Source organism: Artemia sp. Qi Xiang Cuo, chromosome 6 (genome assembly GCF_049724085.1).
Source record: "Artemia sp. Qi Xiang Cuo chromosome 6, ASM4972408v1, whole genome shotgun sequence".
Taxonomy (NCBI): Eukaryota; Metazoa; Arthropoda; class Branchiopoda; order Anostraca; family Artemiidae; genus Artemia; species Artemia sp. Qi Xiang Cuo.
Genome location: NC_142799.1, coordinates 81,532,201 through 81,554,079, shown reverse-complemented (window position 1 = coordinate 81,554,079; position 21,879 = coordinate 81,532,201). Strand labels below are relative to the sequence as shown.

The 21,879-nt window shown below is 35.0% G+C and overlaps 1 protein-coding gene across 1 annotated transcript in view; it reads right to left on the bottom strand.

Moving 5' to 3' along the window:
* Positions 1 to 9,178: 9,178 nt before the first annotated feature.
* Positions 9,179 to 21,879, bottom strand: part of LOC148951657 (cytosol aminopeptidase-like) — a 45,204-nt gene continuing 32,503 nt past the window's right edge. Inside the window, exons 7-8 of the mRNA XM_089091177.1 lie at positions 18,576 to 18,805; positions 9,179 to 9,370 (exon numbers count right to left, since the gene is read on the bottom strand). Coding sequence (XP_088947303.1) covers positions 9,227 to 9,370; positions 18,576 to 18,805 — 374 coding nt within the window. The 3' untranslated portion in view covers positions 9,179 to 9,226. The remainder of the gene's footprint in view (positions 9,371 to 18,575; positions 18,806 to 21,879) is intronic.

Here is a 21,879-nt window from a genome sequence, read left to right as displayed (position 1 = left end):
TTCTCTTTAGCTTTATTTCACAGTTGAGATACGTCCACGTTAAAATTTTGTTTTTCAGTGGTCCAAGAATGATGGGAGATTACTCACACGCCGCTTCCAATTAATCTTTCAGGCTGGAAGAAATTAGTGTTAAGTTCACAATCTTCTTGTTACAAAATCCAGTGTTAAGCCAGGGTCACACCAGGCTATTTTTCTGTTGCAAGGTAGCGCAGAGACTTATGAGCCCCTTTCATTTATACTAAAAACTCCCCGTAAACGTGTGGTGCGCATCGGAACAACAGGATACAAGTATGGGAATTTCTTAGTTCCCGCAAAATCCCCACGGTTCCATTACTTTCACTGTTGGAGCTCTTTCACCGTGGGGCATTTATATAGAAATAAACCCCACAAGTTAAAAACTAGTTATAAGTTCAATCATAATACCTGCAAAATCCCTAGAACAATAAGGGAATGATTTATTAGTGTGCATGTTTATAGAATGATAAATGCACGCTCTTGAAGCCGTGCCTACCTCATTATGTGCATGAAGTTCGACTCTCCTTATCTTTCCATTGACTCCTTTTGCAACAGTTCAAGGCTCTTGCTATAAATGTATCCATTTATGTCAGCACTCCATAAGGTAATATGAGGCCACCTAGCAATAATGCAAATTTATCTATTAAAATTAACTTTTAATAAGAGACCGATTTATTATTTAAATACATCAGATCCATGGATCCAACCATGCATATTCTTGCCATTTACCCGTGCCCCAACCATTTAATTGAAGTTATCAAGTATTTTGCAGTAGGTTGCATAGGTTGCATCAAGACATGGCTAATTGTGGACAGAGAAAAGCCAAGACAGAGAAAGTCCAAGTAATTGAGAGGCAAATGTTTAAATGGCTGGGGCACGGGTAAATGGCAGGACTATGCATGGTTTCTCTTATTGGACATATATTTGTTTGTTAGTTTTTGGAAAGGCATGCCTAGAAAGGCGTGCCTGCCTAGAGTCTCGGGTATGCTGACTAAGAATTCAAAAATTGACATAAGACCGTTAGATTGCCTGTAATGAGAGGCTCCGATGTCAACACACCCCCAATCTAGCCTTTTTTATTGATATGCTGGCGTTAAACAAGCTTGCATTTGTCATGAAGGTGCGACTTCTCCTCCCTAGGTGGGTAGCGAAGTCATACACCGTTTGGATGAGTCAGCTTATATGATCTTTGAACTATTTTTAAAAAAAATGCCTATCTCAAAGTTCTTGTCGGATGGGTTTGAGGAAAAGAGGGAATGGAGGGGGGGATAGTTACCCTCCGATCTCTTTTGCCTCTTAAAAAGTGAACTAGAACTTTCATTTTCCAACCAAATGAGCCCTCTCTGAGGTTTATATGAGCACTCTTCCATAAGAGCCATATATGCCCCCATGGCATAACTTACAACGTCTGCCCCTGGGCCCTGGGGGGGGGGGTGTCAACACCGGAGTTTTTGTTACATGAGTTTTGAACTATTTTTAACAAAATGGCTATCTCAAAATTTTATCGGATGTATTTGGAAAAAAGGGTGTGGGAGTTTATACAAGCATTTCTTCCATAAGAACTATATATGCCCCCAGGGCATAACTTACATCGTGTACCCCTGTAACCTGAGGGGGGTGTCGACACAGGAGTTTTTGTTATATGGTCTTTGAACCATTTTTAACAAAATGGCTATCTCAAAATTTTATCGGATGTATTTGGTAAAAAAAGGTGTGGGAGTTTATACAAGCATTTCTTCCAAAAGAACTATATATGCCCCCAGGGCATAACTTACATCGTCTACCCCTGTAACCTGAGGGGGGTGTTGACACAGGAGTTTTTGTTATATGGTCTTTGAACCATTTTAACAAAATGGGTACCTCAAAATTTTATCGGAGGTATTTGACAAAAAAAAAGGGCGTGGGAGTTTATACAAGCATTTCTTCCATAAGAACCATATATGCCCCCAGGGCATAACTTACAACGTTGCCTCCGAGGCCTGGGGGGGGGGGGCTTTGTCGACACTGGAGTTTTTGTTATATGATCTTTGAAGTATTTTTAACATATCGGCTATCCAAAAAATTTGGTCGGACATATTTGGGAAAAAAAAGGCTAGGGGAGGGCTAGTTGTCCTCTGATCTTTTTTTACTCTTAAAAAGTGAACTAGAACTTTCAATATTCAATCAAATCAGCCCTCTCTGAAGTTTATACGAGCATTCCTTCCATAAGAACCATATATGCCCCCAGGGCATAACATACAACACCTGCCCTCGGACCCTGGGGGGTTGTGTCGACACCGGATTTTTAGTTATAAGATCTTTGAACTATTTTTAACAAAATGGTTATCTCAAAATTTTTATCGGGCACATTTGGAGAAAAAAGGGCGTGGGATGGGGGGCTAGTTGACCTCCGATCCCTCTTGACTCTTAAAAAGGGTACTAGAACTTCCAATATCCAAATAAATGAGCCCCCTCCAAAGTATATGTGACGACCCCTTTCATGTGAATTGTCTCTGGGAAAAAAATAATAATAATAAAACATTGGAGCCGTATGTCCTTTACTATAGGCAACGCTATAGCGTTGCCTCTGAAATCAATAACGACTCTCTTATATAAACTAGCATTCATGCTAGTTTTCAATTTGCAACAGCAAAATGAATAAGGTTGGCCGTCTCATCCTCATATGTTTACATGAGCACCATGTTTACTTATGGGTCATTTTATAACCAAAAAATGTTTTGGTTATAACGTTATAACTAGATTAATATACCTACGAAATTGCAATAGAATATAACCTTTACCATTTTCCTTCTCTAATAATTTGATTTTTGGTTTGAGAGAACCAGCCGCATCTGGTACATCTATTTAATAGTAATAATAATAATATATTGCGAAAACAGGCTTGCGCCTCTATGTACAAAATTATTAAATAATCAAATGCTTTTTCACTATAATGATTGTCAATCTTGTTCTTATATACATTGACTGAATCTGAGTTGACCGTGTCTGACGGTAGTGCGTTCCACTTGGAGACAATGCGGTTGCTGAATGCCCATCTACCAACATCTCTTCTGAAAAGTTCTTCGGTTAGCTTAAACTCGTGACCTCTCAGGTTATTATTCTTGAATGTTATTATCTCTTCTGGAAGGATGTTGTCGTAGTATCTGTTGCATATTTTATATACTTCAATAAGATCTCCTCTCAAAATCGCTATGAGAGACTTGGGAACGACAATTTTTTCAAACGGTCCTGGTATGATAAGTCTCTAAGTGATGGAACAAATTTAGAGGCCCTCCTTTGGATTTTTTCTATTGCATTGCTGTCTTTTTGAAAAAAAATGGCCTGGTTGTTGTATGACCGTATTCGATCATTGGTCTCACTAATGATTCGGCTAGGCCCAAAACACATTTCTCGGCACTACTGCTTTGAAGGAAAATAGATACCTATACAAGAAGAAGCGCGAGACTTGGGAGTGACAATAGACAGTGACCTGACTTTCACCAAGCACTACGAGTCAATCATCTCTAAGTCACCACAAGTCTTGGGAATTATTCGAAGAAATTTCTCTCTTACTGACTCAACACTGTCTTCCACACTCTAGCCGAACATGACAACTTTTTTCTGTATTCACTTCCATGCTCCATTCTTTCATCCATTCTGTTATTTTGTTTAAGTCTTGCTGTAGTAATTTCTGTATCTTCAAAGCTTGTTATTGCGCGAAAGATTTTCGTATCATCTGCATAAAGCGATATCTCAGAATCTATGTTATTTGGGAGATCATTTATATTTCCCAATCAATCAAATAACGCAGCCATGTCCAAGATGTTTCAAGTTACATAATTATATAGCAAATGCTTGAATAGCAGAAAGTAAACAGAATCTCTTAACGATTTCATACTTCCATAGGATATATGATTTCATACTTCTCTTAACGAACGCATTTCCTTAGGACACAAGGAGGAGTATAGCTGTTTCGGTACAGCAGGAATATTATGGGTTCCCTTGATAGGACTCGCTCCCCCTCCTGCCCCAGTCAATTCAAAGCTTCACTCTTTACCACCGGCCAAGAAGTTCCAATTTCCTTTAAGTCCTTCCTTATGACCTCTTCCCGCCCCATTCAGAAGCGAACTGTTTTTTGGTTGGGCCCAGATGGGTGGTCAGAACACTCTTTGGCAATCCGTCGTCTTTCATCCGTATAACGTGTCCAAGACATCTTTCTTTTTAGTATAGCTCTAGGAAGTGGAATAGAAACACTACCAGTCAAACGGGCACTTAAGACTGTCCGTAAACAATTTATCTGGAAAAAATTTAAGAAAACTTCCTCTGCCTTCCGAAGCACTGGCACTTCAGAACCATACTTGACCAGTGTCATCACTATAGCTTCCAATATTTTAAGTAATTTGCTTTCTACAGAAAAAAAGCTAATGCCTCTATAATTTTACCTTGAAGAATTCAGGAAACTTCGGAACAATTTGAACTCCATCAGAAGGTCATCAATGAAACATCATTATTCAGAGAAGCTTCATGATAAAAACGGTGATGTTCAGGGAACTTGGCGAGTGATAAATGAGGCACTACGTGGTAATAACATTATAGACCCAGTGGATGAACTTGTAGTCGGTGAAAAACAAGTTAAAGGTAAGAAAGATGCTAGTAATGCGTTTTGTAAATATTTTTCAAATGTCAAAATTGATGTCAAAAATGATGTTGCTGACCATGGATATAAAAACGAGCTATTTATTGATGACCGTGGGGAAGATCGTTCCCTGAAATTCGTAAAGTGCACTCAGTCTGATCTCAAGGACGCATGGGAAACAATAAAGTCGAATTCAGCAGAAATTGACGGTCTTAGCGTTAAGGCATTTAAGGCTGTCGCCGCTTACCTTTTGCCTTTTCTTCTATACTTGGTGAACCTATCTATGGAAAAAGGTCAGTTCCCAGATGCTTTAAAACAAGCAAAAATTATACCTTTATATGAAAGCGGCAACAAAAGAGAAATATCAAACTTGAGACCGACTGGAGATTCTGCCACTGTTCTCAAAAATATTTGAAAAGGTTGTTCATAAGAAACTATATTCCTACCTTAATTCTCTTGGGTTTTTATGTGACACGAAATTTGGATTCCAAAATTCTCATTCTACTTTGTCATGCAGTGCACCATCTTCTTGATGTTTTAAACAATGTATTCGAGAGCGGCTCTACTCCATTAACTCTTTTTATTGATTTTAAGAAAGCTTTTTATACTGTTGATTTTGAGCTGTTGTTAGATAGGATGTCACATTTAGGAATGCTAGGAAATTGAATTGATTGGTTCCGTTCGTGTTTGCATGGTAGATCAGTGCGTGTAGTAGTGGGGGATATTGTCAGTTCACCTCGTCCTGTACTATGTGGGGTACCGCAAGGTTATGTTTTAGGTCCGCTTTTATATTTAATTTACGTCGACACATTACGATTCTACATTCCTGATGCCACCATAACATCCTTTGCGGATGACACAGCTATAACGATTGCTGGAAAGGCTTTGAGTGAGCTTGTTTCAAAAGCAAATAAAGTGCTACATAACCTGCATATTTTTACTAGTCTTAGTTGTTTGGCAGTGAATGCGAGTAAGACTAATTACATGATTTTTACTCGCACTGGAAATATTGATAATGTTTTCGGTTTAGTTAATTTTAATGGTACGGAGATTAAGCAGATATTTGATACAAGGTATCATGATTTTCAGATTAATTGTAATTTAAATTGAAAAAGAATAGTGAAATTGTATCGGTGAAAGTTGTGCGGGGTTTAGGGCTTATTCGTAGATTTAAACATGTTTTTCCTGTCTCAGTTTTGAAATTTTTATATAATACACTTATTCATCCTTACATTGTATACGGTTGTTCTGTTTGGGCTAGTAATTTTGCTGTAAATTCTAAACGGATAAAAATTGTTCAGAATAAAGCGCTGTGCCTGCTCGGTGATTTAGAAAAATGTGAACGTACAATGGATTGTTATCGCCATTTTAATACTTTAAATGTTGGGAAGTTGAGAGATTATGAGACCGGTATTTTCGGGTATCAGTGTTTCAATAAACTAGCACCTAATTATTTGTGTGATGTTTTATCATAGAATTCTGCGTACCATTCTTATGATACAAGGAACTTCGTAGACCTAGTACAAGAGAGACGACACACTACTAGGTCTAGTTTTATATTTAGGCATGTGGGTGTTTCAGTATGGAACAGTCTTCCGGAAAGTACTAGGGAGGCTGAGAGTGTGTCCTCTTTTAAAAATAAGATAAAACATTTCTTGATGAATAAGGATGGGTGAGGGGGGAGGGGCTGTCTTCTGTCATCTGTCTTCTGTAAGTATTGGCTCGCGGTTCCCACGAGGTTAATTTTTTATTTATTTATAAAATTGCATTTTTCTTCTTTTTATCCAATATATGTGAAGTAAGTGAGTAAAATATTGAGTCTTGCCACAAACAAATCTGTATAGATTTTCACGTGGTAGGTCTGTTTGATATATTTTTTTTTGTGAATATTGGTCTTTAATAAAAACAAATTTCTCTTTAAAAAAAAATTTACCACGCTTACTCTTATCATCTTTCTTACAAAGGGGTTTAGTCTAAGTTTTCCTAAAATCACTAAGTGCTTTCCCTTTCAAAAACCATATTCATAATCTTCAGTATTTTATCTCCGACTTCACAAACATCATATGTTGAGAACTCGTTTACCAAACTATCAGGACTTTACTATCTCTTAATAAAATCCCTTTTCTTAAAAAAAAAGACCTTGTCATTTCTTAATCCTTTTAATACTATCTCTAACTACACTTTGCCAAATAAATCCTCCTCAACTTCGAATCATCAAATAATTTCATTCTTTTTTACATCATTTCCTACAACTTTATCCCGGTTTAACATATTCTCAAATTATTCTACCATATTCTCAAAATTTACTTTCATTTAAAAAAACCTTATTTTTTTTATTTTCACTATTTACATCAAAGTTTAAAACTCGCAGGACATTGCTTCCACAAAAAGAGTCAACTTGCTCACTTTTCCAAACAAATTAAAAGTTTTCAAAATAAGCTATTGCCCTGTAATAACAGGAGAGCTTTTGCCCCAATACACAGATTGGACGCTTCAACCTCCATTGATCCATATATATCTTCTTTCAAATCAAGGGAGGTCAGAGGTTATTCCGTAGCCATCGGAGCATTCATCTAAAGCATCTCTAACAAAGAGCTTGAACATATGAGCCGAAAACGCTTATTTTAGGCCTTAAATCCCCCCCCCCTAATGAACAATCCTTTCACCAGTATTACAATAGATGGTTTGCAACTATTTACAGAACTATAGCCGTTAATTTTATTGGACAAATTGTCTATAATAACGGTTCATTTATATGGAGTGTATATATGCTTGGGGACCAGATGTATATCGCACGCCGGTATTGCCTCTGAGACTAAGAGGTTATACAGCTACCGTTTCAACACTTCTCAGAATTTTCTTCGATAGTATTTAGGCAATATTCGTACCGAAATTGATCATTTTCTGGCAAAAATAACAATTCAGCACTTTCCTGTGGCACGATCTCTTTTTCTACTTCAAAACACCATGAGATCTTAAAGTTTTCATTCAAATGAACCGTCTTTTAACACTCGACGACTGCTGGTTCGACATAATCACCCTCTGGGGGAAAAACAATCATGTACGCTCGGATTTTTCCCAAGATGTGACTTGCGCTATAGAGTGGAACATGATTCCGCAAGAGCTGAGATGTAAGAGCTCACTTGGGTCCTTCAAAAATAATTTAACAAAATATATACTTAAAGGTAAATTAATTAGAAGTTATTTTGGATTAAAATAAGTTTAGTATTTAAAATAATTTTTACTATTTTATAGTATTTTAGGTGAGGTGATTGTGCTTCCGGGGGGAGGGAAGAGCCCAATAGTTAAGGAAATAATGAGTAATTATGGAGGAGGCCTGTGGTTGCCTTGGGAGTGAAGTGAGAGCCGTTCTACATGATATTGATGAATATTTATATTTATGGGTCTCAGTGACAGAGCAGTGTCTTGTATGTTATTTTATTTCGTTTTCTTTTTAAAATAAACTCCGATTGATTGGTTACCTACATGATCATTCTTCTCTGGAAAAATAGGAAATGTCATATTTTGCCCTTCTTCGACCCCGTTTTCTTAAATTCAAGTTTAGCATTCCTATAATAATGCGATGGGAATGAAAACTATCCCTGGGATAGTATACACCCCCACCGCACACCAAAGCTTCCGCGGAAATATCTGATTTTAAATCTTAGTAAAGACAAAGCCATATTACAAGCTTAGTCCACAAACATTCCTAAGAATGAAGGGAGATTAGTAACTGCCCTTCCTCCCTTCCCCTCTCTCTCTTCCTAAATTCTTGTCTGAAAGTTAACTGAAATCCAGAAGGTTTGGGCCTAAAAAGGCACCTTTTGAGGTTTCAGGCTACTCTCCACCGACATAAAAATCAAATAGCCCTCCTCCTCAATACCTGATGCAAAACTACACATAACTCTACGTAATTTTGTTAAGCCTCGAATAATTTGACACAGTTATATGAGGCTTTAACATAATGATCTACATTAACCGTTTATTATGTGTGGACCATACGTATCTTTATCTCTGCGTGATATCGATGCCTCTGCAACTGAGAAGCTTAGTTTAATGATTACTGATAATTCTACACCGACTGGCTATCTTGAAATTTTCGGTTGACCGTATGTATGAGTATATTATGGTCCGTATGTTCGTATCGTATCCAGATTATTTATGGGATAATTTTCAAAATTAGAAAAGATTGAAGCTTGCAATAGCAGTTTCCCAATCTTAATGATGAATTTGGCAAAGGTTGCAAAGACACAGAAGTAGCAGACAACACTTTGGAACATAACTATTTTTGATATATACTTTTCTTGCCAATTTCTTGTCATTTTGATTTTCAGTTTTCATAATACAAGCGCGACGGTAAATCAAGCAAAAAAAACATGTGGTTCGTAAATCTTGCCTTTCTTTACGACACGTGGCTACAATACAGGCCGGGGATTGTACTTGTTTGCATTGTGAGGTTAATAAGTCTGGAAATGACAAAATATATACGCGCTTTTTTTTACCTTTAGAAAGCGCGTAGGCCACCAATTCTTTCTCTGGGTACAAAAATTGATGCAAACAAAATTTAATCACAGAAACGCTTTCTAAAACTTTGTTCTATGCAATCGACTGAGAAATAAATTCCACAATTGTTCTAGTTGGCCTTCCGGAAAAGCCCTTACATAGGTAGGGCACTTCGTCTCTGTTAAGCATGACCCCAGCAATATCTAAATGCATCCAATGGTCACATGTAATGAATTCCTAGAAAAAAAAGTATCAAGTTTATTTTTCAAAAGTTAGGACAAATAACCTTATTTTATAACTGATAGATTTTAAATGATCAGTCCAGTTTCCTTTAGTCTGGTATGCTGTAAATTTTTATCCTTTTTCCTTTTAAACACATTCCTTTCAGACGAACAAGAAATAAGTTTTAAAATCATCAATTTGCTTCAACAAACGAAAAAACTTGTTTAACAAATTACCAATATTCATTTAAAAGCTTTAGGCATCAATTTTCTATGACTGTTGACGAAATAGAATCAAGAAAAAAAGGTTCTTCTGAAATAGTAAAATTAAAATGAATGTTAAAAGTTTAATTATTCAAAGATTGTTTTCCTGTAATTTCTATTAGAATCACAATTTTTTCTTTTTTGTTGATTTAAAACCACACTATTCGAAACACATGTCGTTTCAGTAAAGCGCAAATGACACTCAAAATTTTTAAAGAATTTGAGATGGAATAGCCCCACTCTAGTTCTGATATGAAATCTCGATTATCCTTGTGATTACATTTTAACGTTGTATTGTTGACGGTGTTGTGACAAATATAAAACCCGCTGTTCGAAATACCAACCGTTTTCAGTAAAGCGCAAATTACACTCTGCCCTTTAGAGGGGTTTAGGGGGCGGTAGCCCTATTTTTATTAGTGGTAACTTCTAATTTTTATATTCAATTCAATTCAAACTTTTTATTTCCTCCGAATACGAAGAGTAAAAAAGAAATAAATAAAAATAATAACCGCTAATCAACAGGCCATAAAATTATTTTAAACTATATAACAACAAATACACAAAGGCCTTCAATCAAAATTACCACACAAATTAACACTTCATTCAATAGATAATAAATTAACACTTCACAAATTAACACTTCATTCAAAAATTAAATCAAATAAAATAAATTAAGCTTCGTGCGCAGCTCTATATAAATTATGAGAAAAAACATTTAATTTGGATAAAAAATTCTTTTGCTTTTTCTCCAAAATATCAACAGGGTTTTTTATTTTATATGCATTCATTAAAAAAGTATTTGATTCAGATTTAGAAAAACGGCAAAGGAACTTAGCAAAATTAAAAAATGTGGTTTTTACATGCGCAATATTACTAATTCTAAAAAACGGGAGAAGCGATGAAAAAAATAAAATTTGAGGTAAAGCGACTGTATTATATACCCGAGCCAGTGATTTCCGAGAAAGAAGGTCGTGAAGACAAATTACTGCCCCGAAACTAGACGCTATTCTACTTTTAACTGCTTTAGAAATAGAAGCACGGCATAGAGTTAAAGTTGGTCCATAAGGTACACCAAGATATAAAAAATATTCCAAAGGTTTTAAAATGCTATAATAAATAAGAACAGAAGTTTCTGAATTAAGGAGATCGTTAGCCTTAGGACCAAAAATTAAAAACTGATACTTTTCAGGGCGAAAACGAAGTCCATACTCACTAAAAACCTTTGCTAAAAAATCTACATTTTGTTGAAGTGACTGAAGCGATCCACTCAAAAGGACTAAATCATCTGCGTAAGCAATCCACGACAGAACATAACCTTTACCATAAATAAAAGTCAACTGAATTTGATCAAATAGCCCCGAAACAGTAATATTGAAAATCAAAGGAGAAATAATGCTTCCTTGTCTCAGCCCCCTACATACCTTAACATTATAATCACTAAACTGGTTCTTCCACTTAATACGAATAAGAGAGGAGCCATACCACTTTTTTATAACCAAAACTACTGGTAGTGGGACATTATTCTTCAGAAGCGCAGTCATAGCCCAAGAATGGATAATTGAATCATACGTCGCCGCAAAATCTAACGCAACTGTATAAACTCTATCCCATTGCTTACAAAAGGATATTATTCTTGAAAGGAGGGTATGAGCAACATCCATGCTTTGACCCTTACGGAACTCAATTTGATTCAGGCCTTGGTTACAAGACTCCAAATACTTTAATAGAACTAACTCAAAAACTTTGCTAATCTGGCACGAAACAGTAATCGGCCTGTAATCAGAACATCGATTCATATTCCCTCCTTTTTTTGAAAGGGGTGAAGTGGTAGCACGAGAAAAGCTAGTTGGAAGAACTCCAGAAGAAAGAATAGTAGTAAAAAGAGTAGCAAGGAGAAGGATTGCTTTGGGGGATGCCCATTTTATATGGTTTGAATGTATACCATCATGATCAAAAGAATGCTTACTTTTTAGAGCTTTAATTACTACAGTTACATCTTCAACAGAAAGAGATATTTTACTACTTGGGCGGGGCTTTGAAATTTCTTCCGATAATAAAGAGTCAAGCCGTGATTCAACTGCCGCATCACCGGATGAAAAAACTTGATTGTAATGAGTTATCCAATCATCTAGTTTCAGAGAACTATTAGAATCTGGTGAACAATTATTATTACAACGTCTAGAATTAACCAAACTCCAAAGCTTATTCTTATCACTAGTAATCCTTGAAGCAATTTCATCTTTAATAATTTCATTATGCAAACGCAACTCGGCCCAAAAATAGCGTTTAGTTAATTTCATAACATCATAAAATGGTCCAGATCGCGGTTTTCCCGCGCAATTCCAAAGGTCATGCATTCTTTTGGCTTTGCTTTAAAATCGGGTTAAGGTTCCAACCTAAAACACGAGATCCACGACGGAAAGAATCAGTTCTAAATGCTTTATTAGCCCCGACTTTTAAACTATGAACAATGTCAAGGTAAAATAGATCAATATCAATTTGATCAACATCCTTAAAATAATTTACAATTATTTTAGCTAAAAGAGCATCTGATTCTTCATGATATTTGCACATTTTTTCCCGATCCCAGATCATTTTATTTACAATTTGACTAGAACGATGGATAATTTTAAAAGATGAAATTTGAATATTTAAATGAAAAGAAAGGTAAAAATGGTCACTAATAGGCATATCCAACCCAACATGAACAGGCTGTGGTAACAGCTTTTTTATTTTTATTAATTTCTGTTCTTTTCAGGGTTCAACTATTCACTCATAGCAGTATCCGGTATCTAAATACCTGATGCAGTTTTTCATTTTAACTTCAGTTTGTTTTGTGTTTCATCAACATCAACTCATCAGCTCGCTTTAGGACTCATTTTCTGCTCTTTTAGGTTTTATCTTGACTTTTTACTTATCTTTGACATACTTCTTTTTAGAAAAATTATTCTTTTTTTTTTAGATTAACATAAAAAAAATCACCATATTTAGCTGTACATTGTAATTTCAGCAAACTATTTACCCATTTAAACTCTCAAACAAAACTGCTACACCCTTTTTTTAAAGAGGACATCTTTATTCAAAAATAGAAGCATCTTCAAAATATTCAAAAATAGAATATTCATATTCAAAAATAGACCTAATGGCTTGGAGGCACAAATTTTAAAATGGCAGGGCTATTTTTCCCTCCAGAAATAAGGAATAAAGTAAGATGTCACCAAAATAAAGCACTGGAATGAAAGCACACTTTTCAACGCGGAACTACGAAACAGTAATATCTCTTTTTCTCTTTCTATAACTTAGAAATAGAAAACCGACAAAAATCAGTCATACCGACCATATAATTGGCCTATTAAATAGAATTGAGCTCCTAGTATGGTGCGTACATAGTTCGTAAGCTTAGTAATGAAGCACTCGGGAGGGCGTTAGAAAATAAGTTGAGTGGAAAAAAAAAAAAAAAAATCAAAACATAGTATCGTTTCTTTTTGTAACAAAAAATATCAAGAAAGAAGAAATAGATCTTTGATTATTGGTTTTAAAACAACAAGTGTATTGACACCTATGGATGTAGCTCCAGGTGTGTAGCTATGACGCACAAGGCTAACTAAGTGGACATGGTTGTTTATTGACATGCTTACAGAAAATTTCGCAAGCTCAACAGAAATTTGCCTTTGGGCTTAGGGATTTATTTTGTCCCTAAATAAAAAGCCACTCATTACTCAGAAATGGATGGAAGTTTTCGTAAAAAGATCATTTCTTGTGCAGGTACGATAAATGTAATTATTGTAAAAATAATTACAAGCTAAGTTTGTTTTCATTTCAAAAGTTTCCATTGTTGATGCAGTAAGAGTGAAGTTTCTCCGGTATCATAGCATTAACGAACTGATATTTTCTATGTTCATAGGAGTTGAAATAACTACTGCTTTGCTAAAACAATTTTTAAAAAGCAAAACCCTTTATAAAACATTCAATTGTTTTATGAGTAGAAAGACCTCTAAGTAGTTTATTTTAGACCTCCCACAACATTATACAAAACGCGAGTAATGCCGTTTCGTTTTCAGCACGACGACATCTATGATTGACCCTGTGTTTACGCACGGCACATATCATAGGCAGCGCAGTAGCGCTGCATAAGTTAAGAACAATGTTGGCACAATGCATTATTTTTTTTTCCATATTAGGGCACTTAGTATAGAAAGAGTTGTCGCAGAAACTTCGAAAGGTGGTCATTCGATTGGAAACTGAAATGGCTAGTGCCCTTTTACAGTCGAAAGTGATTGGAAGGCAACTAACACCCCTTTCACGCCCACCATTTCCCCAAACATATCCAATCAAAATTTTGAGATAGCTATTTTGTTCCACGCAGTTTAAAGTTCAGGAAAATATATTTTTGAGCAGGACACTCCCCCCATAGTCTTCAGGGCAAGGGTTATACGTTATGCCCTGGGGGCATATAAGGTTTTTATTGAAATCTTTGTCGTAGAAACTTGAAAAAGTGCTCATTCGATTGGAAATTCAAAGGGCTAGTGCCCATTTTAATAGTCGAAAGTGATTTGAGGGCAACTAACCCCCCTCTCACGCCCACCTTTTCCCCAAACACATCCAATCAAAATTTTTAAATAGCCATTTTGTTTCACGCAGTTTAAAGTTCAAGAAGCTATACCGTTGAGCAGGACAGTCCCCACACAGTCTTCAGGACAAGGGTTATAAGTTATGCCGTGGGGGCATATAAGTTTTTATTGAAATCTTTGTCGTAGAAACTTGAAAAAGAGATCTTTCGATTGGAAATTCAAAGGGCTAGTGCCCTTTTTAATAGTCGAAAGTGATTTGAACGCAACTAACCCCCCTCTCACGCCCACCTTTTCCCCAAACATATCCCAATCAAAATTTTTAGGCAGCCATTTTATTCAACGAAGTTGAAACTTTTGGAAAATTAGGTCTTTAAGGATGACAACCCCTCCCCCCACAACCCTCAGGGCAAGGGTTGTAATTTATGCCCTGGGGACATGTAAGGTTTTTATAGAAAGCGATGTTGTAAAAACATCGAAAAGGGATCATTCAATTGGAGATTGAAAGGGCTAGTGCCCTTTTTAAAAGTCGAAAGTAATTGAAGGGCAACTAACCCCCTCTCACACCCACCATTTTCCCAAACACATCCAATCACAATTTTGAGATATCTAGTTTGTTCAACGTAGTTGAAAAAGTTCTGGAAATTAGGTCTTTTAAAATGATAACCCCCTCAGAGCCCTCAGTGGAAGGGTTGTAAGTTATACCCTGGGGGTATAAAAGGTTTATATAGAAAGTTGTTGTGGAAATTCCAAAATGGGCTCATTTGATTGGAAATTAAAATTGCCCTTTTTAATAGTCGAAAGTGAGTGGAGAGTAATTTACCCCCCTCTCACGCCCACCATTTCCCCAAACACATTCAATCAAAGTTTAGAGATAGCCATTTTGTTCAACGTAGTTGAAAGTTCTGGAAATTATGTATTTAAGGATGACAAATCCCCCAGAGCCATTATGCCCTCGGGACATATAAGGTTTTTATAGTTAGAGTTGTCGTAAAAACTTCAAAAGGGGTTCATTCAATTGGGAATGGAGAGGGCTAGTGCCCTTTTTAATAGCCGAAAGGCGATTGGAGGGTAACTAACCACCCTCTCACGCGCACCATTCCCCTAAACACATCAGATGAAAATTTTCAGATAGCCATTGTGTTCAACGTAGTAGAAAGTTCTGAAAATTAGGTCTTTGAGGGTGACATCCCCCCCCACCCAGCCCTCAGGGCAAGGGTTGTAAGTTATGCCCTGGGGGTATATAAGGTTTTTATTGAAAGAGTTGTCGTAAAAACTTCAAAAGGGCTCATTTGATTGGAAATTGAAAGGGCTAGTGCCTTTTTTAATAGTTGAAAGGGATGGGAAAGCAACTAACCCTCTTCCCAAACACTTCCAATCAAAAATTTGAGATAACCATTTTGTTTAACGTAGTTGAAAGTTCTGGAAATTATGTCTTAGAGGATGACAACCACCCTCACAGTCCTCAGGGTAAGGGTTGTAATTTATGCCCTGGGGGCATATAAGGTGTTTATAGAATTCGTTACCATAGAAACTCAAAACGGGCTCATTCGATTGGAAATCGAAAGGCCTAGTGCCCTTTTTAATAGTCGAAAGTGATTGGAAGGCTTCAAATTTTAATAGTAAAGATCGATGTGGGTCCAATGTATGTTTTTTGTTGTTGTTGTTGTTTAGAACAGGGCAATTCCTATCGAAGGTGTTGTCGTAGGAAATTCGAAAAGGGCTCATTTGATTGAAAATAGAAAGGACTGATGCCCTTTTTAATAGTCGAAAGTGATTGAAGAGCAAGTAATCCCCCTCCCACGCCCACCCTCCAATTTTACTTTATGTTTAAAAACTAAATGTTGCCTTAATATTAAATCAAAATGCACTGTGTTAATGCTAATTCCCAATAAGACATCTCAGCAGTATCCCAAAAACAACTGAGGGTATCATGTTCAAACTTTCGGGGCTACTTCTGCTCTTAAAATTTAGCCAAGTCGAAATAGCGTAAGTGTATCCAACCTATCAAAGAAAGTAAGGAGAATTTTTTGCGAATGGTATCAAATTTTCCATTTCTGGTCAACTAGATCGGGTTGGACGTGAAATATAAGATTGCTAATTATGTCCAGATTTTAAAAGGGTGCATTCTGTTGAAAATTGCTGAAAATTTTTCTCTAGCCTACATATAGCATGAACGACTAATAAATATTAAAAAAACGAAAAGATTTAGAGTATTATTATTTTCTTCTTCCCTGAAAAGACTATGTCAACATAAAACAAACAGAAATTAATAAAAAAAAAAAAATTTCAACAAAACCTTTTTTTCAAAGAAAAGTAAAGAACTCCATTAAGCAAAAAATGAGCAAAAATAAAATCATATAATCTACGATGTGTGAAACTACCACAAATCAGCAATGATAAATAAATGAAACCCAAAACAAACAGAATTTACAATAAATAACCGAGTCAAACTCAAAACTAGCAGAAATTAACATAAGTTGGGCTCAAAACCCCTATGCCTTCTCAAGGCCAGAACACAATTTGAACTTTACTGAAAAAAATACAAATGAATGTGCATTGTCAGTTTAATATACATATACTGATATTTAGTAATCAAAATGTTAATATTATTTGATTTATTAAAGTTATAAAAGTAAGAACATTTATATTTTTTTAGCAAATTGCAAATTTTGTTCTGGCCTTGGGAAGGCATAGGGGTTTTGAGCCCAACTTATGTTAATTTCTGCTCGTTTTTGGGTTTCATTTATTTATCATTACTGATTTGCGGTAGTTTCACGCAACGTAGATTATATGATCTTATTTTTGCTCATTTTTTGCTGAATGGAGTTCTTTACTTTTCTTTGAAAGACTTATTTTGTGGAATTTGTTTTTAAATAATCTACGGAAAATCACTGGTATTTCGTTTTGAGGAGAAACACAACCGTATCTCACTACATACGCCTGCGTTTTTTTTTTTTTTTTTTTTTTTGCTTTTTTTTAATGCTTCTTTTTATGGTGCTTCCAATTTGCTTTTTATTTTAAATTCCACCTCCTGTCCATTCGGTGAAATAATAATCTTTTCACTTCAATTTATTTTAACTTTAAGTCCACTGCACTAAACTCAAACCTTCAATTTTTTGTTTTCAAAACTAGGCAGCCAACTGTAATTGATAAAAACAATACACCGCTACATATTACCAAACCGCACAAGTAACCTTCCCGGTTTCACAGGGTAACCTTTCGTCATAGGGCAACCCTTCCACCGTCGAAAATAGCTTAATAATGTAAACACAAATTACTTTACTTAAAATCTTGTTCTCAATCAACCATACAGCATTCGTCATCCTTCCAACCTTCCCATAACCCCTTGTCAACCCTATTGATAACTCTTCAATGACTCCCTGAACTTTTGAGATTAGTTTAAAAGCAAATGCTTGAATTTTCACTGACTCATTCGTCTTCTTCCTAGGATTGAAAGCATGCCGAGGTTAAATTTTATGGAGTCACCACCGTTTCCGGAATTTAAATTTTTTGCACTGCTTAAATTTTTGGATGTGAATGGACTATGCGGTTTTACCACAGCGACGATGCGGTATCATCTTGACCGCATTATATTTTACGCAACATACGCAACATATTTTACGCAACATATTAAAAACATACGCAACATATCTGTGTAAATTTAAGGTAAAAAAAAACTAAAAAATTTAAATTTTTTTAAGAAAACAAGAAACAATGGTGATTTTCAGTCAGTGGAAAAGAAGCGAAACAATAAGACAAAGCGGATATTTCGGCAAGGACCTTCGCCAAGCCGTCCTTAGTGCAAAAAAAAAGACAAAAAACTAGTATTTTGAATTAAACAATAACGAGACAGAGATGAGACTGAAAAAAAGCCAAAATAAATGAAGGACGATTAAAAAAAAATAGATTGGGCGAGAATTCCAGAATTCATTACCTCAAAATATGATTAGCGCAGCCTGTCTACTGGCGTGATGTGCATTAATATGGTCAAATGATCAATACACCCAATTTGCGATAATTTAACACAAAGAGAATCAACTAATATTCCTTCTCATTTTAAACCAAGATTAACTGACCGTATTCACACAAATCAGGCTGCCTTAATCACTAGGGACAGAATTCTTGCCCAATTTAATTTTTGAATCGCCTTTTATTTGTTCTGGCTTTCTTTTTTGTTTTAGTTTTTTCGCTATCTCTTTAACTTAAAAATATTAGTCTTTTTTTTTAACTTCTGAGGACGGCTTGGCGGAGATCCTTGCTAAATTATCTGCTTTTGTCTTTTCGTCTTGCTTCTTTACATAGGGCTGAAAATCCCCTCCGTCTTGGTTCCTTATTTCTTTTTTGAGGGATATTTTTTTCGTTTTATTATCAAACAAAATGACATACCTTCAAAAATGCAGCAGCAGTACACGCGCCAGCGCTTCTCCCATGTTTCCCGACATTGTTAACATCTGCTAAATGCGATTCCGTAACTTGACTGCTGAAATGATTCCAGAGAGGCATGCGCCATAATCGATCTCCAGTTTTTGCACCAGCACAACTAAATTTACGCCACAATTCTTCGCTGTTTGTAAAAGCTCCAGTTGCTCCAGAACCGAGTGCCACGTCTATGGCTCCTTTGATAGAAAAAAAAACATAGATAGTTGTGTTTATATTTAAAAAAAGAAATGCCAAATCAAAAAAAGAAAGAAATGATTCAATTACATTTGTTAGGTTTCCCCAAGACACTTGATTGGCTTAACTCTCATCCTCGTCGCCTGCTATATATGTTTTATTCTAATTTATTCTAATTAACGGCCTTTGTGATTAATTTGTTTGTTTGTTTGTTTTTTTGTTTTTTTTCCAGGAGTTTTCTGTTCGTTTTAAGTTTTAATTTCGCTCCTTACTTTCAGTTTAAAAGACTTGTTTTTTTTATTTAATTTTTGAATGTTTTTGAATAAATGCAGGTTTTGATCTTGGTTCACCGTACATGAATAATTAAAACAAAATTTTCATATTAATTTACGTTTATTTAGTTAAATGGCTTTCTCGAAACTTGTTTAATTTTATTTACGAACGGTTTTATTAGTAATAAATATACGTAACTTACGAATTAACTTACGTAACGAACTTCTATATTCATATATTTTTAATACGTTTATTAGGGGGTTCACCCCCTAGTCAATACCTTGCTTTTTAAGCGAAAGTTCGAACTTCGTTTCAATTCCTTGCTTAATCACAAAGGTCGTCAATTAAAATAAATAGCTCTTATGGAAGTATTACAAAATCTTTGGCTTAAAGAGCGAGGCATTGACTACGGGGTGAACCCAATCATATATGTAATCTTTTCTGTTCGTTTAAAGTTTCGATGTTGCTGCTGTTGCAGTTGAAATACTTGTTTTTTTATATTAAATTTCTGATCTTTTTTTAAATAGTGCTGGGAAGTCCGGCGTCCCCTTCATAGCAATGTCCCTTCCCCCATTAAAACTTCCCTCATGTAAATTTCCTACCATATTCCCCCCGACCCCCCCCCCCCACTACCAGGAAAAATCTCCCCTGAAAACGTCTGTATACTTCCCAATAACCAATACTATATGTTAACATTGGGTAAAGTTCATAATTTTCAGCCCTCCCCCCGGTAACTTCGGGGGATTAAGTCATCCTAAAAGACATACTTATAATATTTTCGAACATGATAAACAAAATGGCTATCTCAAAATTTTGATCAGGTGACTTTGGGAAAAAAATGAGCGTGGGAGGGGGCCAATTTGCCCTCCATTTTTTTGGTCACTTAAAAAGGGCACTAGAACTTTTAATTTCCATTCCATTGAGCCCTCCCACGATATTCTAGGACAACTGGGTCAATACGATCATCCCAGGGAAAAACAATATAGTCTATAAGGTTCTATAGCTTTTAGGGGGTCTTTCCCCCTTTTTTCGAAAATCAGCTAAATTTTCTCAGGCGCCTAGCTTTTGATGGGTAGGATTAAACTTGATGAAACTTATATATTTGAAATCAGCATTAAAATTTGATTCTTTTGATGTATCTATTTGTATCAAAATACCGCTCTAGAGTTTCGGTTACCATTGAGCCGGGTCGCTCCTTACTTACAGTTCGTTACCACGAACTGTTTGATAAAAAAATTAGTACATTCTGAAAAAAGGTTTAAATAATGATATAATGATATGAACTACACTGATTTTCAATAAAATCAAATAAATAATTCCAAGTTTCTTAGTTATTTCGCCTTCTGATGTCCCAATGTGTTTTATAAATTATAAATCGTGTTTACATAATATTTTACAACTGGTTTTTCTCTTTTTTTTTCTTTTTTTTTTTTGTCAACACTGGATTTCATTTTAGTTGAATTAATTTTAGCAGTCTTGCAGTTTGCTTACATTCCATAGTGACTTTAATATTTCTTAGAGCCAACTAAAACGCATAAGTTTATAATAAATTATTAAATAATAAACAAAATCAATCATAAAATAAAAGCTTATAAAACATGTGTACCAAATAAAACTAACACGCTGACATTAACCTTAATTCGTCGACTTGACTTTTAAACAGCTTTGAATTGTTTCACGCTCTTTACTAGAGGTGTAAAATTTAACAACTTAAGTTGAAAACAGCGTTGTCATGCATCAACTTCTGAGTGATTTATTCAAAAGCTGAACAGTAAACATACTAAAGAACAGAATGTCTTCTCTATTCGCTTACGAGCCAATAACTTTAACTTGGCGTTATGGCGTTATGTTCTGGGTATAGACTAACATTCTGTGTATAGAATCAACATAACATTTAACAGTTTACATATAACATTTTATGTTCTGGGTATAGACTAACATTCTGTGTATAGAATCAACATAACATTGAACATTTTACATATAGCATTTTATGTTCTGGGTATAGACTAACATTCTGTGGATAGAATCAACATAACATTTAACATTTTACATATAACATTTTATGTTCTGGGTATAGACTAACATTCTGTGAATAGAATCAACATAACATTTAACAGTTTACATATAACATTTTATGTTCTGGGTATAGACTAACATTCTTTGTATAGAATCAACATAACATTTAACAGTTTACATATAACATTTTATGTTCTGGGTATAGACTAATATTCTTTGTATAGAATCAACATAACATTTAACAGTTTACATATAACATTTTATGTTCTGGGTATAGACTAATATTCTTTGTATAGAATCAAAATAACATTTAACATTTTACATATAACATTTTATGTTCTGGGTATAGACTAATATTCTTTGTATAGAATCAAAATAACATTTAACATTTTACATATAGCATTTTATGTTCTGGGTATAGACTAACATTCTGTGTATAGAATCAACATAACATTTAACATTTTACATATAGCATTTTATGTTCTGGGTATAGACTAACATTCTTCGTATATAATCAACATAACATTTAACAGTTTACATATAACATTTTATGTTCTGGGTATAGACTAATATTCTTTGTATAGAATCAACATAACATTTAACAGTTTACATATAACATTTTATGTTCTGGGTATAGACTAATATTCTTTGTATAGAATCAAAATAACATTTAACATTTTACATATAACATTTTATGTTCTGGGTATAGACTAATATTCTTTGTATAGAATCAAAATAACATTTAACATTTTACATATAACATTTTATGTTCTGGGTATAGACTAAC